Source organism: Melospiza georgiana, chromosome 12 (genome assembly GCF_028018845.1).
Source record: "Melospiza georgiana isolate bMelGeo1 chromosome 12, bMelGeo1.pri, whole genome shotgun sequence".
NCBI lineage: Eukaryota > Metazoa > Chordata > Aves > Passeriformes > Passerellidae > Melospiza > Melospiza georgiana.
Window position 1 is genome coordinate 12137878 of NC_080441.1, and position 18073 is coordinate 12155950.

General features: G+C 43.5%; 1 protein-coding gene and 1 long non-coding RNA gene across 2 annotated transcripts in view; both read right to left on the reverse strand.

The window, feature by feature from the left end:
* Window positions 1-280: 280 nt before the first annotated feature.
* Window positions 281-5506, reverse strand: VMA21 (vacuolar ATPase assembly factor VMA21). The gene is made up of 3 exons (XM_058032558.1): window positions 5397-5506; window positions 3757-3866; window positions 281-2297 (listed from the first exon to the last, which is right to left on the reverse strand). Exons 1-3 carry the CDS (start codon window positions 5504-5506, stop codon window positions 2155-2157), a joined length of 363 nt encoding a protein of 120 aa, XP_057888541.1. The 3' UTR covers window positions 281-2154.
* Window positions 5507-8240: 2734 nt separating this feature from the next.
* LOC131088460 (uncharacterized) overlaps window positions 8241-18073 on the reverse strand; it is a 36770-nt gene continuing 26937 nt past the window's right edge. The window contains exons 3-4 of the long non-coding RNA XR_009115111.1: window positions 17503-17665; window positions 8241-11865 (exon numbers count right to left, since the gene is read on the reverse strand). This is a non-coding gene — a long non-coding RNA (uncharacterized LOC131088460). The remainder of the gene's footprint in view (window positions 11866-17502; window positions 17666-18073) is intronic.

The following is an 18073-nucleotide window of genomic DNA, read 5'->3' on the forward strand; positions in this document are numbered from 1 at the left end:
GACACAGCACAGGACCCACCTAATAGAGCATAATAGGTGTGTTCCCCTTGAAGTCAACATCTTAGGCTTCTGTAACATTCATTTTTTCTGCAATTCTCTTCTTGCACCAAATAAACATCTTTATTTCATAAGTGTAACTCCTAATTTATTCTCCACTGTGAATAAGTTAAAAAAAAAAAGCTAAGCTATTGAGCAGGGCTATATATTTGTTTTAAGCTGTACTCTACACGTGGAATATTAAAGACATTCAAAAGGTGTTCAGCACATGTTGTTCACTGGATCTCATATTGCAGGGTAGGTCTTTATTAAAAGGCAATATTTGTTCCACAAGGTACACATCAGACACTGGAGACCAGGAAGCCAATTGCCCATGTACAAACTAACTTTGCACTTCAAGTACTCTGAGAAGATTCTCCAGTTTACCAGCAGCAACCTGACAAGGGGGCTCTGGATGAGGAAAGGTAACACGGCAGAAACAAAGAGTAAAAACTGATTTGCATTAGTGTGCCATGGTGCATATGCTTGTGCACACCTGGGACTGGGGTGGACAGGACAGGCATGAGGCTTGGGGACATAATTCTCAAGCCACTGAGCACAGATAACCAATTTTTGCCTCATTTATACCTAAGTTTTACACAGACACATGCAGCACCAAAACCACGCCAAGCCCTGTATTAAGCAAAAAACTTCCAAGAAAGGCTAAACTAATACAATAAACTGGAGAATTCAAATTAACAGAATGGCCTCAGGCACAGCAGCTTAACAGCCATCATTAGGGTTAAGAAAATTTGCTTTGCTGGAACTTTAGGAAAAATGTTTTAGCCAGAGATTAAATAGCTTGCTAACAACAGCACAACAGTGGAATGAAATTCATGTTATCTTACAGCACAAAAATCTCACTAAGGTTTGACTACAGAAGTTCTACACAAAACCAAGGAAAAAAAGAAAACAATCAACATATTGTACCATTTCACAGTGTACAAGTAAGTAGTTATGAAGAGAAGTCAATTTTCCATGTGGTCATTTTTGTGTCCTCTGCTTCAAAAAGAACACCATTTGCAGACAACTACAGCTTGTTTTCTCTTGCTCCTTCCCCTACCAGCCATTACAGCAGCTTATAACTGCTACTGACATTGCTTTACCACAGGAAATCCAAGTGCACACTTCAGCAAATATCAAGGAGATACATACCTGTCCAAAGACATACAAAAAAATATGCTATGCCCTTTCCTTTGCATTACCAGGATAAACTGTAGAAAAGGAGAAAGATGAGCAATGTGTAATACCAGTCCTCCCAAAAGGAAATTAAAGACTGAATTTTACACTGCAATAAAAATATATTTGAAAAAAAAATTGTACTTCACATTAAAAAGACATCACCTGAGTTTCTAAACAATTCTGGTTTTGAAATTACTTCTAAATACAGAAATACATTAATTATGCCTATCCCACTGTGTTGGTTTGTGCTGGGATAGAGGTAGTTTTCTTCATAATAGCTACTATGGGGCTATGGTTTGAATTTGTACTGAAAACCAGCACACTTACATGTGCAGCTTTTGTTTTACTTATTAAACTATCTTTATCTTGACCCATGAGTTTTCTCACTTTGCTTTCCTGATTCCTGCACTCATCCCACTGAGGGGTCACAGTGAGTGAGCAGCATGCTGGCTGGAGTTAAATCACAACACATATAAATCAGGAAACTATTCACAGCAAAGTGAAATTCCATCTTTTACACTGTAGCTGCATAGTAAGTAGTGTAGCTTTTTTAAACAGCAGTTTAATTCCTCGAAAATGTAATGCTTGCTTCATGCCAATATTATTTTCAGAGCAAGCCAGAAAAATACTAGGCATGGCAAAAGGAGCTACAGGAGTTTTCAAAAGAATATAATTATTCCACTTTAATTGCAAGTTAAGGCCTCCTCTGCTCAACACAGCAGAAGCTGGCTAAAGAACAACTTCCATCGCCATTACAGAAAACACCAGTACACAGTCAAGATGGGCACAAATCTTATTTTAACCACAACTGAGGCACCAGCCTCCTCTTAGTGCATGTGTATTACACATTTGGAAGTTTGGAAGAATGCTTTTCCTTCAGCTCACAAAAAATCTGCTTTCACAGTCTGTGGACAGCAGACACGGAGGATCTTCACTTCAGTCCTGTTTGCCCTCGCGCCACTGCCGCGAGCCCTCGTTCCAGGCCACATAAACAAAGAGAGCAAGCACCACGTGGACAGTGACCACAGCTACTATGGCAGCATAGAAATAGCTGTCCCTGTCAGACATCCCCAAGGAACCTGAGAAAACAAAGAAAGAATATTAGTTATGAGCTAGGAACTCTGACATGGCAAGTCACAATTCTCCCTAAAGACCAAAGTTTCATTTGCTCCTGTATCAAAAGTCTGAGCTCAAAACGATTCACAGGAAACAATTCATTGGGACAGTTAAAGGCCTTGAAACCATTTCTGGAGGGAGCAAAGCATCACTGCAGTATTCAATATTTAAGATAAAATAACCCATCACCAGCTTAGAGGTCTATAACATTCACTTTTTCTGATAGTACCTTCCAGCACCAAACAAACCTCAACATCCTTTTTTCCTAAATGTAACTCTCTTTGTGGGGCAATAACATGGGGGAGGGAGGTGGGAGGAAGAAGGGGGAGAATTCTGTAGTAATTTGCCACTAAAACAGGAGAAAACAGTAGAAGAACAATTAAATTTAGAAGACTATTACCTTCTGTATTTAGACTGTAAAACAATAATGCCCCACCAGCTAAGATTCATGAATGCCTCTCATATAAAATAAGCTTTCAAATATCGAAAGACCAAACACTGAAATATTGTTTCCCTTAATTAATTTAAAAAACCCAACAAAGTCTCCCCAAAAGCAAACAAAACCTACACATAACAGCACTCCAAAACCATCACCCTGAAAAGACAATCCTTTCAGTGCCAACAGATCTTGCCATTAACTGACACAGCAAAGTTAAAGCTCAGCTTGCTGCACCTCGAATTAAGAAAAAAAAGCTAAAAAGGATCTTGAAAGTTACTTAACTACCTTTGAGCCTTCGTGTACTACACACAGCAGTACACACCAAAGGAGAATCATCTCAGAACAACTTGGTTACACACTCATAAACTGCTCATAAAGCAGCTGCTTTCTCCCTTCCTCCTCCCCACCTCTGAGCTTTCTAGAACTGCAGGAGGTGAGTATTAAAGCCTTGCAGAATCAGGACTACAACATGGCTGCTTGTTCAAACAAACAGCCATAATCTCTCTTCCTTTTTTTTTAATTGAAAGAAAGCTCCAGAAGCAACCACATTCAATATTTGAAATTGCATATAACTTGTTTAAATGCACACGTTTCAAAAACAAAATATAAACCTCAGAAACAACATTATTCTGTCTCAAACGCATGCTTAGTTTGCAATACCTGCAGGAAACATAACTCTGATGATTCTGACAAAAGTCTTCTGCACAGTAGTGTTAAACACCTTTTAGGTAAGGGGAATAATGCACTTCTATGCAATATAAATCACTGTATAACAAACAGCAAATTTTGGATTGCAGACCACAATGCAGGGAAAGATACATTGACCATTTATATAATTTTCTGTTCTAATTAAGACATTACAGGATCTTTTGTATATATATGAAAACAAATATTCAAAACAGGAAGAACAAAGATGCTATTAGAGGACTGTGCTTCTCCTGTTTTTTTGTAATAATAATGTTAATTGGCAGAAACAAAATTACCTTCAAATACATAAGCCTTTGATGAAAAATATAGCCCAACAGGTAATGTAATCATCAGAGCTGTGAAGAATAGAAGTGTTCTTAAAGTTGATGTTAATGAACCCTCATTTCTGAAATAAATAAGAGAAGTTATAGACAAAAGAAAATCACAATATATATGCCTGAAACAGGACAAGAACTTATTCCAAACAGAAGCTGATTACTTTTCAAGAACTGAGCAAGTGCATTGTTTGGAAGCAATAAAGACTGAAGTATGTATTTGTTGGCTGCAATAAAAATGAGAGTATTCAAAACAATGTAATGATTCTGCCAGTCTAAGCTCACAAAAAAAAATAACAACTAAAATTAAAAACTAAATCTTTAGACTTTTCCCTGGTACTGTTTTGCAAGCATTATAACATATAGAGGTTATGTTAATATGTTTATCAGTGCATTACTGCATATTTATTAAATATCTAATATTAGTTACACATGCACATGTCATATGACAGTATCCTGCATTAAAACTTGCCAAGTTCCTTTTTTTTGGTAAAGTAACTACAAGTCCAGGAAAATGACAAATCCTACAGGCCAGGATAGAAAGGGAAGTACACTGAATGAATTTAACAGCTTACTACTCCAAGTTCCTTTTTATTAGGTCTTCTTCCTCTATTTAAAAATAATTTCTCAGCTTTTAACTAAGAAACTGGAATAAGCGTAGTTACAGTCACAACACAGACCCACTACACCAAAACTTTGCCTTCACAGACCTAAACCTGGAAGACCTTTGAAAAGAGAGGGCTTATAAAATTTTATGTACTTGGTAGGGTCTCCTTGAACTTGACCTGCTAGAACAGGTGTTGTGTTTACAAAACACCACACACAGCCTGGTTCTGTGTGTTTCCACCAGTTCTCACTCACTCTGCCTGGCTGACTGCATTATTTTATGGTTAAGTAAACATGTAAGCCAAGCAATACCCTTCTGACTTTCAAAGATATGAGTCCTTAGGGGCGTTGAAACACAAATATATATGTTTTTCTTTGGAGAAAAGGTGAAAATGGGGAAAAAATGGTTTTATCCTCTAACAGTTATGTGCAGCCATGCACAGCTTCTACACTGCAGCCAACAGCCCTGCTGGCTGCTCATGTGCTGCCATACATTTAGGCAGCTTTAAAAAAGAAAAACATCCGAATTCTTTTCCTTTATCAGCGTTTGCCTGAAGGACTGTCGGGGTGGAGGACAAAACCTCATTCAAAACTTCCCTGGGGAAATTAGAAACCATTCTATCAACACTTACCCACAGAAGAGTAAGATGACCTCCAGCTTATTAGCAAAGTTAAAAACTCCACTGCTGACAAATACTTTCCTTACACTGACATACTCTCATCGCTTCCCTACGCGGCAAAAACAAACATTCGTGTATAAGCTCAGCCGAGCTCGGCACGTGTCCCCACGGCCGGCGGCCGCCACGCTCGGCATTGGGGGTGGCCCGGGGTTACACGCAGGCCAACCGGGGCCCTCCTCATCCTCATCTTCCTCCTCCCGCTCCCTCCCGCTCCTCCCCGAGGCTGCAGCCCCAGCGCGGCTGATGGAGCCGGGCGCTCGGCCTTCCCCGCGCCCACCGCCCCCGGGCCCTTGTCCCGCCCTCCCCGAGACTCACGGCCTGAACTCGGCCACGGGCACGGCGCTGACGGGGCCCGGCCCGTACCGCTCCATCGCCGCCGCCGCCGCCGCCTCGGCCCGCCGGAAACACCGGCTACGGGCGCGCATGCGCGCGGAGCGCCGCCGCCGTCGCCATAGCAACCGTGGGGCTGGCGCGGCCTAGCGGTGGGAGGTGAATACTGCAGCGGGACCGAGGGACAGAGAGTGAGGGATGGAGGGACAGAGAGAGTGAGGGATGGAGGGACAGAGAGAGTGAGAGATGGAGGGACAGAGAGTGAGGGATGGAGGCACAGAGAAAGGGAGAGTGAGGGATGGAGGGACAGAGGGACGGGGGCATAGAGAGTGAGGGATGGAGGGTCAGAGGGACGGAGAGACTGAGGGATGGAGGGAAAGAGAAATGGAGTGACTGAGGGATGGAGGGAAAGAGGGGTGGAGGGAAGAAGGGACAAGGAGGATGGAGGGAAGAAGGGACAAAATGCATGGAGGGATGGAGAGACTGAGGGATGGAAGGAAAGAGAGACTGAGAGACTGCGGGATGAAGGGAATGAGGAATGAAAGGACCAGAAAAATGGAGGGTTGGAGGGAAGGAGAGATGAATAGCCTGAGGGATGGAGGAAATGAGGAATGAAGGGACAGAGGAATAGAAGGATGCAGGGATGAAAGGACAGAGGGATGGAGGGATGGAAAGATGGAGGGACTAAGGGATGAAGGGACAGAGGGATGGAAAGATGGAGCCACCGAGGGAAGGAGAGACAGAGGGACTGAGGGATGAAGGAACAGAAGGATAGAATGATGGGGGCAAGAGAGATGTGACAATGGAGGGCAGCCTGGGACCTGGACTGCAGCAGTGGCTTCAGCTGGGCTTGAGCAAAGTCATCATCTCTACAGGGAAACTGCCCTGAGCAGGCTCACTGCCAGCTTGGAACAGTGGTGCTGCCTGTGCTGCTTACAGGTGCTTTCCTTGAGAGAAAGAAACCGAGGGCTTGTGTATGGCAAAACTGCTGTCAGATGTCTTGGGTGAAGGCTGAGGCTTTCCAGGAAATGGCTGTGGTCTCAGAGCCAGCAAAACCTGTGGTATTGATGTTTTGATGAACTCATCAGTACAAAACACTTCAAATGAAATAACACAGGCATTCTCTGAAAGGGACACTGCAAATTGTCTCTATGTCATCCTGTTAGGAGGGAGGCTTGTTCACTTAAAGGTTTTCTGCTCTCCTGGCACTAAATTGAAATTCCTTCTCCAGCCAAAGAAAAACATTCTGATCAAAATCTGAAAGAAACCATCCCCATCATAACTAACAGGTTCTGCAAATGAGAGTCCAAGGACTCCTGCAGAGTTCACTCTCCTCCAGCCTGATGAGCACTAAGCATTTCCAAGGTTATGCTCTGTTCAAGCTATTCATTCACATTCCTGCTGAAGCTACTTTGCTTAAATACTCACCAAAGGATGGACTTGAACCCAGCTTTCCAACAGAAGCCCAGAATATTACAGTCTCTGCTGTGCAATCAGTCTCATTTGCAGGGGAATTAATTGTTGACACTCAATGAACAGCTTTTGCAGGAAATAAAGCTTTGCAAGTTTCCAAACAAACACTCTGGAAGCTGTCTAATTGATGCTGCCATTTCATTGAATCTCATATACTACAGTAATTACATATTTGCCCCTTTTATGGTAAAATCATGTTGATATCTTGCCACAGCCACACCAAACTTTAACTGTGTGAGTCACTAACTCCACAGGACTCCTTCCTCATCTTTTCCAGCAGGGTGCAGCCTTCCGGCATTCCTGCAGCCCTGCCCTGCTCCTGGCTGCAGTGCCAAACTGCCCATGGCACGGCACAGAGGCCTCTTCCTTCCTTCCTGGGCCACCTTGGCACCCTGCTACCCTGGGAGAGAGGAAATGTGAGATGGTTCCTTTCCTTGCTGTCGGTAAGATCAGGAAATAAGCACTTTGGTTCTGGTAGTTCCTGCTGTGATATTGCCTCTCAGGGTTTACTCAGAGTTTGAGTTTCCTTCACCTGGGCTGGAGGACACTACATGGGCACCAGCAGCTGTAGTGCAAGGCAAGGAGCAGCACTGTCTGCAGCACTGATTTTCTACACTCTGGTTACAAATACTGAGGCCTTTTATTTTGTTTTCTCCAACATGCGTGAGAAAGAAGGTGAATTTTGTTAAAATCACATTTTTACCCCCAGCAATGAACACAGCTCAGCTGGCAGCTCCCTTGTGTTTGTGAAGATGCAGCACAGTTCAAGCTGTTCAGCACTTATGGGGTTGGGTCTGGCTCTTGGGGTCATGCTGTCACTGTAAACCAACCAATTTCATGTTCTTTTAAAACAGAGGAGCCCTCCTCGTCTTTGAATCCACTGCTACCCGAGCCAGCAAAGGGACAGCTTGCATGAGAGGGGCAGGAGGGGCTGGCATGGGCCTCCCTTACACACCAAGGAAGGTTTGCTGTGTGACTCAAACTTAAAACTGCCAAAGAGTTCTTCAAAACACCCAAAAAAATTTCAGCTAGCCAATCCCAACATTCAACCTAAATGTGGGAACAGGTTTTGTTTACTTATAAACAATTAAAGCAATTACAAATCATTTTAGCAAATCAATGAAGTTAATTTAGAGTTAATTTAAGACAAAGTTAATTTAAGGTAGAAATTGGATTGCTGAAAAATTATGAATGTGGGTACAGAGAACATCTAAACACTAGAGGATGTTCTTTCCACTTTTGGTGGAAAGTTTTTGACTTTCTTGATAGTTTCCCCAGTAGAGAAAGCAATGACATAAGAAAGTTTAATAACAGAACAACAAAACAAGGAAATATAAAAGTGGAATAAGTCTCACATCATATAAACTTACCATAAAGATGCATATCAAGGATTAGGAAATAACAAATAATTTAGACTGAACAGTCCAAGTCATTAACTTTTAATATAAAGTTACTTCATATCTCACCACACTGATGTTTTTATCTCCTTGAATAATAACAATTTTGCTGAATGACTTCCTGCATATTAGCTGCTTTTCTTTTGTGAGCACATAAAGGAAATACAAAACTGTTGAAAAAATTTTACAATTGTGAAAGAAAAAGAAGCCTTTTATTTGCATTTTTGTATTAGCTAAAAGACTCGGAGGATACAAAGTTTTGTTTGTTTGCTTCAGATTTTATACATCAGGTATTCTGAAATTTCAGGATGAACAAAGAAAGACCTTTCTTACCTTGTGGATTATAGAGCAAATATAAAACTTGTCCTTAAGCAGAAATTGAGCTGCAAGCACAAGAAGCTGCCAGCTGTGGGACTAAATATCTGCTATTCTGTGTCCTCAACATTTGCTAGGAGATGCCTGAAGAACATTAAAAACACAGGCAGCCCCTGCTTTTCTGGGGCCTGTGTCTCAAGGGTGCAGAAGAGGCAGGAAAGTGCCTGTTAAAGCAATACCATCTAGTGGCAGATGCAGAAAGAGAATCCAATCTCCCAACAGGAGCAGAGCTGGAAAGGTGAAAGTTGAAAAAATAATATTTGAAAACAAAACCACTTGCTTGAGAGTATTTTTTTTCATTACTTGTTTCCATGGTAATGTATCAAAAAGGATGATATACAAATAAATATTTATCTGTTCTGTGAACCTCTACGCCCCAGAAAAGATATTTCAAGAAAAATGAGATGATGGATTGGCTAACTCTGGAATTCTCCATGATAGTCCAGGCTGAAAGCCCAACAACCACAGAGCATGTTACACAGCTGGCCACCCATCTTCTGTGGGAATAGAACCACAGGGACATGAATGCTTGGGTTGGCAAAGAGAGCATTTATCTGGGCATTATAGGGCTGTACTCCCTGTTACTGCACAGCCCAAGATAAGTTAGAGCAAAGAGCTCAGACACCTCTATTAGCTAATGGAACTTGGAAGTATCACAGAGTAATTTTCACCTCTCTCTAATATTGCTGTCATTTTGCAATGAAAACATAGAGCTGCCTTCCACATGCATTGTGTAACACCTGTGGCACCTTCAAAAACAAAGTGGGAAAGGCTTCATTCCCTCAGCTGATACAAGTCAACCAGTACTTACCAATTTCAGGTGAAACTCTAGACACTGAAAGGAAACAGATGCTTTTTCTGTAGAGGCAAAAGTAAACAAAGTCTTACAAGTTATATGCAGTTTAACCAGTATGTGACATTCTATACCCCTGCCCAGACAAATGGTGCTGACTACAAAGTGGGTAGAGTCAAATTTTTTTGCAGGTTTGGAGGAGTACTTTTCCAAAAACTAGAGTATGTTAGCACAAATGCATGGAAAGCATATCCCCTTCCCAGTGCTATTTGGGCTGTAGTTAGCTGCAGAAAGTGCAGAAGGTTTTTGTGAGGATGGGGGTGGTGTTTATGGGGATGGTGTTTCTGATGGCCTCATCCTCAACCAGTGATGGGTTCATTTTGTTGCCAGTGACATTGACTTTGTCCGACAAAGGGGAGGCTTCTGGTGTCTTCACCAAAGCCTTGCCACAAAACCCAATACAGTACAGAATTATTTAAACTCCAGTACAGTGGCCATTAAACAATTTAAAAACAGTCATGACAATCAGCTTTGACATTAGCAGGAATATCCAATACATGAAAGGAAAACTCACAGCCTAAAGGAGACCACAACAAAGCTCTTGAAACAGAAGAAATCTTAGTATTGGTAAGGCATGACAGGAGTTTCAGTGGGGTCTTTAACTAGTGGATTCTTTATATTGCATGGCCACAGTTTCTGTTTTTGAGCTCTCTAGACATGACCTCATTCCACTAGTTCATGGGCTGTTTTCATTGCACCCTTTCCCTGAGGGATTGCTCCCATCTGAAGCGCAGAAACATCAAATCAGCACCTGGCCCTGGCTGTGCAGGGACTCAGGTGGTGCCTCTTTTCTCACCAGGAATGTTGTTATGGATCAAAGCATTCTCTTCAAGGATCTTCCAATGGATGGACTAAGGCTCAGCTCATTACCCCCAGCTTCTGGCTATATTTATCCTTTTGCCATAAGTGTAACTCTCTTTGTGGGGCAGAAAAAGGGGGTGGGTGGACTGTGGATAATTCTCTAACTTATTTGCCACCATAGCAGGATAGAAGAGTGCAATGACAAATAAATTTAGAGAAATTCTATCTGTTCATTTACTGAAAGTATATTCCTTGATTGCAAGTTGATCACAAGGGCAAAAATGTCACATCTGACTAATTTCACACTAGATGATTAGATAAAATTTCACATTATTGTTTTAGTTGAGGCAGACCACAAACACTTTCCGCCTTAGCCAAAAGGGTCACAAAAGGGAGATTGTTTTCTAGTTTACAACAGAAATTTTGTAAGAAAAAAAAATTCAATGAAGACAGAACATTGGACTGCCCTTAGAGGAAAACCATAAAAACCTGGGGATGCTTCTACTTTTCTATACCAACACAGAAGCACTAAACTGTTAATCTAGGGTTATGTGGTGTCTTCTGCATTTATTCTATGTTTGGTATTTATTTTCCTTATCTGACTCTCTAAGGAATACTACCTGAACCTATATTAGAAAACCAGTTAGGGTTGAAGCACAGGCATGAGCTCTACCTGCCACCCTGCCCATTCCCCCTTTTCTGGCTTGCTCCTGGAGTGGGTTTGTCCTGTGGCAGCCAGGGCTCTGCAGGCTCTGAGTGGGGACAGCTGGGTAGCACCAGACCCCAGCAGGAGACAGAGAAAAAGCCCTGTTCTCATTCTGAGCTCACAGGCACCACTGGAAGCAAGAGAGCAGCTAGAGCAAATGCAACAAGGCAATAACCTGGGTCAGCAGACCAGGTTTTGGGGTTGGCACAATAACCTCTAGAGCAGGAAGGGCTCAGTGCACTGGGAGTAGCAGGGGAAGAGCAATCCCTCAGCCACAGTAGCAGAGGATTGTGCAACAAACATTGAAAGCATTCCTCAACTCCACCCATACAAATAAACTGGAAAAGCTGTTGTTCCCTGGACAGATCTAAAGAACACATTTTACAGAGTACAGAAACATCCATGGATTTTATGGCTTGCATACTGTCAGCTCATAAAAGGATGCTGTTCAATGCAATGGGAACTGTAATACTTTATGCCTGCTGGCTCTGGGCTGACAGCCCTTTTCCTTCAAAAGATGCCCTCAGCAGCAGAATTGTCCTCAGCAGCAGGATTGTCCTCAGCAGCAGGATTGCCCTCAGCTGTTTCTTGCTTGCAGGTGAGAAGAAGCACAAAGAAACTTGGGTCTCAAATAAGTTCTTCAGTAGGGCCTGGTGTGAAGCATTCCCCTTTGGCTTTCAGATCAATATTTGTGGAGAATAAGAGGGAAAGGGTCCTTTGCAGAGGCAGGGTCATAGCCATGACCATGTGGCTTTCCTTTTGTTGTAGAGGAAAATTCCTGGCAGTCAGGTTGACCAAGTGGTTACATTACCACCTCAGCACTTGGGGTCAGATGAAAACAGGGTGATGCTGTTTGGAGACAGAAAGCAGAAAGTTTTGGTTTAGAAGGAAGATTGATAGATATGAACACATACATACACATGTACTTTAAACCAGCAATAAGAAAGACAGTGCTTGGGAGTAAATAATACTATAGTACAACAATTAGTGATACTACTATATGATTGCATTGTGTGGGAGGATTTAAAAACCTGTCATTTCATTGTTGAAACAGCCCTAAAAGTGAAGAATTTCTGATGAGCTTCATAACATCAGTTACATGAAAATTGCTTCCCCTTCCCACTGCTCCTGAAAACCTCTATTTTATGTTCATTGCAGCTGACACAAGAAATAGTCCCCGTTCATCCTGTGTCCTGGAAAGCATTGCAGAGATCCAGCACATTGGGCCATCCACACAACAAAATTTATACTTTTATAAAATTATCAGTTTTTCCACCATCCTGTTACATACTAAGCCATCCATCAGTATTACAGTGATGTCATTTGCATTCTCCATAAAATTAATGGTAATATGCTTATAGCCATAAAGGATACCAGCAGCTTAGGATGTAAGCAAGACTTAATTAATAGAGTAGCTAATTTTTAACTGACATTGTGGCTTCAGTTTTGTTCTTTGCATTTGGCATCTTCACTAACTAATAAAACTCTCCAAGGTGAGCTACAGTGACAGGAGTTATTTGTTTGGATCCAGTACTCACCCAAAAGACATCTGAATGCAGCCAGAGCCTTAGTTTGGCTTTCAGGTGAATGAACACTGTTTAAAGGACACTATGAATATACAGATTTAATTTACTGAGCAGCATGCTTCATATTTTCTCCACCAAGAAGGATGGAGAGCTGCAAATCAGGCTTTTCTCTTTGCCCAGCTTTCCCACTAGGCACAAGGAGGAGAAAATCACCAGGAGATGCTGCAGAGTGAATCAACAGAGCATCCTCACTCAGGGAAGGCTGTCAGTGAAGAGCTTTGCTTTATCCAAAGCACCATGGCAGCTTTGCTCTGGGAAAATGGGCAGTGCAGCACGTGTCACTGAGCAGCAGTTGCTGTTCAACTGTGTAATCAAATATCTATGAGGATGGTTCATTTCTACACCTTAAAAATGCAAATAGAGATCTGTTTTGTCTTTACCTACAGGAAGGGTGTGGAATATGAAAATCTGGAGCTTTGGAGATTTTCATATCTGAAGATATCAAAAAGACTGGAGAAAGTCACCAGCTCCTCTGCAGACCAAAACTGGTGATCCTCTTCTAAGGCATGTGGAAACCCTGCCTGAAGCTCCTCTGAGACCCCACCAGGGCCACAAGTTACAGCCTTTAAAACTCACATGGGTAAACAGCTGAGGATTTTGAAGGTTTTCAGGACTTAGGCTTATTTTTTTTTCTGATTTTTTACATAAACTAGCAACAAAGAGACAAAAAAACCCTCAAGCCTGCCACTGAAGACCCCTTGGTGAACATAGGGACAGATAGGGATTCTTGTAGGGCTCTCTGGCAGGCAGTGAAGGACCCAGCTTCACAGAGCCTGGCTGGATGGGATGCAGCCACAGGGAGACATGAAGGGTGCAAAGCCCCCTGTGAGCTACAGAGACCAGTGTTTCTCAGCCTTTCCTTTGGACAGGATGGCCCCTGCTTTCAGACTTCTTATTACCTCCAGTCTTTTCAGGAAAACACATCAGTGCTGTTCTAATTAGTCTGCATGTAGGTACTTGTGTGTTGTGAGAAGCTGCTGGAGAACAGGGAGCCTTGGAGGATCTGAAGGTGCAGAAGTCTGGGCAAGGTTCTACTTCTTTCCATTGTCATAACTTTCCATTACCTCATGTCTCTGCCCCATGACTGCTCTCCCCACACATGCACACATTCCTGTTCTCTGTGTGAAAATGAGAAAACACCACTTTCCCTCTGTCAGGCTTTTCACCATTGCACCAAAGGATTGCATTCCCTTCTTCTCCCTCACCCAGAGCTGAACTGGCTGCCCAGCAGCAGTGGCAGGCCCACAGCAGTTATTCATTTCGTGCTGTGTGAAAGGTCTCTGCTCTATCATCCCCTCATGGTGAAATTTATAGACAACTACTAAAGCTGCTAATTAAGCATGTTGGAAAATATAAAACACTTAAAGCTCTGCTTCAAGACTGCAGCAAATGTCATACACTAATTACATGGAGGACAGAATATGGGCATGGGAGCATTAGCTCCAGGCCAGGTGACAGATGTTCCTGTTTTACTGTCATCCACAGTAAATGATGGCAATGATATGGCAATCACTCTTTAAATAAATAATATTCACATTTCATTGAATCATGCTGCGTCTTTATCGCCAGAAGATGTTTCATTTGCTGGTCTTCCCTTTGCTTGTTACTGTTTCTGCTGAGGTTAGTAGAAATTTGGCCTTTAATGAAATGTCATGTTAAGACACGTTGACTGTTGAATACAGAGCAGGAAAAGTCTGGTTTTGTGGCCAATTCTTCTTCAGCTTAGAAGGACCCCCCCTCAAAATGATTCTGATTATTTTGATTCTGATTATTCTGATATTAGAAAATGGCTAAGTATGATGTAACTGTGATTACCTGTAAACTCAGTTAATGATTAGGGTGTACTTTTCACTGCTGTGGCAAAACTGTGATCTTTCCCCTGGGATCATTAACTAGCAAATACTTATGAGACTTGACTTCATGAGCTGGCTCTCTCTGCTGCTGATGTGCTTCTGAATATGCATCAGACGGAGCCAGCAGGTTCCCTGTCAGCTGGCCTGGAGCTGGTTTTCCTCTTATTTGAAGGCAATTAGTGTTTGATCATACATTACCACTCATCAGATCCCCAGCAAGCCTGGAGCAGAGCACCTTCACTCACAGTTTGATTTCCCCTGTCCTTTCCCTATGTTAGGCACTCAGAATCTGCATGCTTTTAGGTTTACCTCTTCTGTAAAGGATAATGCATAATGTACAGGGTCAGCCTTCTTTGTTTACCCTCCTTCATGCCACATGTGAAGGCTGCAATGCCCCAGTCCTTCCCAGAGCACATTGTTCATGTGCTTTCCTCCTTCCTGAGGGGCTTCATGGGATATGAGCCATGCAGATCCTCCTGAGGAGCTGGAAAACAAGGTCCTCCTCAGAGAACCTCACCAAAGTCCTTTCTGTGTAGCTCAACACAGAAAACCATACCAGAAACTTGCCCTGTCAGCATCCCAAGCCTTATTAACTGTAGATCCCATCCCGTCTGATTAACTGTAGGTCACTACTGCCTGCAGAGAGGTGGCCCAGGAGACAGCAGAGCTCCCTCTCATCCTGAGCTCAGAGAGGCACAGTGGTGCCTGGCTGCTGTGCTCTCCCAGCCCAGCTGCTGCTCTTCCCTTCCTCCCTGTGAGCAATGCCTCCACTGAGGGGGAACTGCAAGGGTCCTGAGCCTGCTCCCAGCCCTGGAGTTCACAGCACCTTTCACCGCAGGGATGAGGATCAGTGAACCAGAGTGAATTGCACCAAATTGGGCTTAAATCGAGGTAAGCCTGAGTTGATTCAGAAGTGCAGAATCATTAAGGTTGAAAGAACCCTCTAAGACCAGCAAGTCCAACCATTAACCCAACACTGCCAGGTCCTTGAGTAAACCATGTCCCCACACACCACATCTGCACGTTTTTTAACTTCCAGGCATGGTGATTCCATTACTTTCCTGGCCAGCCTCTTCCAATGTTTGACCACCCTTTCACTGAAGAAATGTAATCAGATTAAGCTCGAGGAGGCACCCGATGAAAAGTGGATGTTTCTAAGAGCCTCGTGTCCAGTGCCATCGCAAACATCGCAAAGAGGACTCACCTCTGCCTGCCCAAGGCACCGAATCCTTTTTGCACTGACCAGGCTCAGTCCCTGCTGGTCCAGGACTTCTCTCCCCGCGCTGCCCAGTAGGGCTGGGAGCAGCTCCGGAGATGGCACAGGCTGGGGCTCCTGCATCCCCGGCATGTCCCTGCTAGGGTCAGCCCATTTCCCGGGATCGTGCCCGGCGATGCCCGGCTCCGGCTGCTCCCGGGCAGGAGCAGCCCCTAGATGGAGCTGCACAGCAGGGAATGGGCACCAGCACCATCCAACGCCATCCCACCCACCCTGTCGCGACCCCCGGCTGCGGGCTCCGCGTTCAGCATCGCTGTGCTGAGCCCCACATCTGCCTCGGGGTGCTGGGAAAGCTCAGCCGACCCCACAGCCCTGGAAGGATGGCTGGCTCTGGAGGTTTTTAAACTCTGTTTCATTAAATCCCATGTTTTAAGCCTTTTCTAGAAGCTGGCTGCACTTTTCTGAAATTATTTCAGTATAGAAGGAATCATAGCTAAGCCCTCATCAAAGAAGTTTATTTCTGGCTTTAAAGGGAGCTGTTATTTTACTTGCATAATATTTTATAACCCAGCATCTATTTCTCATTTCCAGACTGCAGCTTTGTAGTCTTTACTTGCTCTGCTCATCAGTGAGCTGTGAGATACCTGAACAGAGGCTCAAACCACAGCAGCACCTGTGAGGAGCCAGCAGCAGCAGAGCCCCCAGCACATGGCTGTCCTTGCACTGGGACCTCTGGTGCACATCACAGCCCTTTCTGCGGGCCCAGGGGTGCAAAAAAAGGCTGGACATGAGTTCAGAAAGAGCAGGAGCTGGTGATGCTCACACCAATCCAACCCTCACTATAGGTAATTACCCTAAAATTCTACCTAAATTATAATTTTTACTATGTGTTTTGCTGGGATACAAATACTTTTCTTTCATTAAGAAGTCAATGGTATATAGCAGAAATCACAGACTGAGCTCTGGAGAATCTACATTAGCACTTTTTGTCAGGCCAGAGTCTGACCTAAAGGCTATGGAAGCAGAGAAAACTGCTGTAGCCTTGGGTGAACACTGGCAGGTTGCTACAACTACACTGCAGGGAAAAATTGTGCTCTGCATTAGCTATGTGAGGGCAGCCACCCTGAAGGTGACAATTTCCCAAGACAGAACATCTCATCTACCCAGAGGCTGGGTCAGGTGTAAACACCCTTTTCCTTTGATACACAAAAACATAGTTACAGCTCCTGAAACTGCTCTGGGAAGAGCACTGGTAACTTTTCCCTGCTAAGAAAATGAATCTCACAGGAATGTCTTTTTCTTCTCCCTTTCATCCATAAAATGATGGCCAGGAACTCCCTCAGATATATATTTTTTCACTCAGCACATGCCACTTCTGATCAGTTGGGCTAGATCCATCCACAAAAGATGGTGAACAGTTGGTGTTTAGCCCACACAAAATCCCATCCACATCCACAAAACAAGGTTTTCCTTTACTTTCCTCACCTACAGCACTTGATTCAGCTGATATTTACAGAGCATGCAGAAGCCAGAGAAGCAACTATTGTCCTCAGCCCATTTACCCAGTTTCAGTGGTTGTGTGGTCATCCCAGACTGAGGAGAAATGGGCTTTACTTCTGGGATGCACCTTTAAAGTTTAATTCAGGTCTGCCTCCCAGGGTACTGCCCCCAACTATCTAGCATCAGATGAATCTGGGATGGCTACTTTCTTAGTCTGTTGACTTTACACAATGAAAAGTCTTTATTGCTTTCCAACTTTTAGCATATCACAAAACCCAAACTAGTCTCCAACACACTCAAAGATTTTTTTGAGAAATAAGATTCATCTTACAAGTGTGAGTGTCTAAATATCACCCAGAATGCAGAAACATCTTCTCAGCCCTGCTTGGTGCCACAAGCACCCCAGCCCTCCGTAGCCAGCTCCAGGATGAGATCAGAGCAGGGAGTTGTAGGGGATGGTTGCACATCTGGATGGAACACAGCGGAAACCACTCCTGAAAATAGAAAAAGCAGGATGTGTTATCTGCTAGTGAGGGAAATGAACCCTTACTTTTCCCCCCAGTATATGGTGGTTGTGAAATTTTTCACAATCACAAGTAAACAAGGTGGTGTTGTGCCTCACTCCACACACCATGTCCCAAAATACCTTGGATTGCTCCTCTCACAGCAGGCAAAAACCCACAGTGCTCTGCAATTTGGGCTTTAATTCTGCAGCCTTGTATCCCTGTACAAGTCTGGGCTGGTTTTATGAATTCTGATGTGTTGCAGCCTAATGTGGCAGCCTGATAGATGCAGACTGAAGGAAGGGAAGGGAAGGGGGGATTTAATAACCCTGGCCTGGGCACTGAGCTGGTAATGAAGAAGGGTTGTTATTAGTCATTTGCATAACATAAAAGGAGATC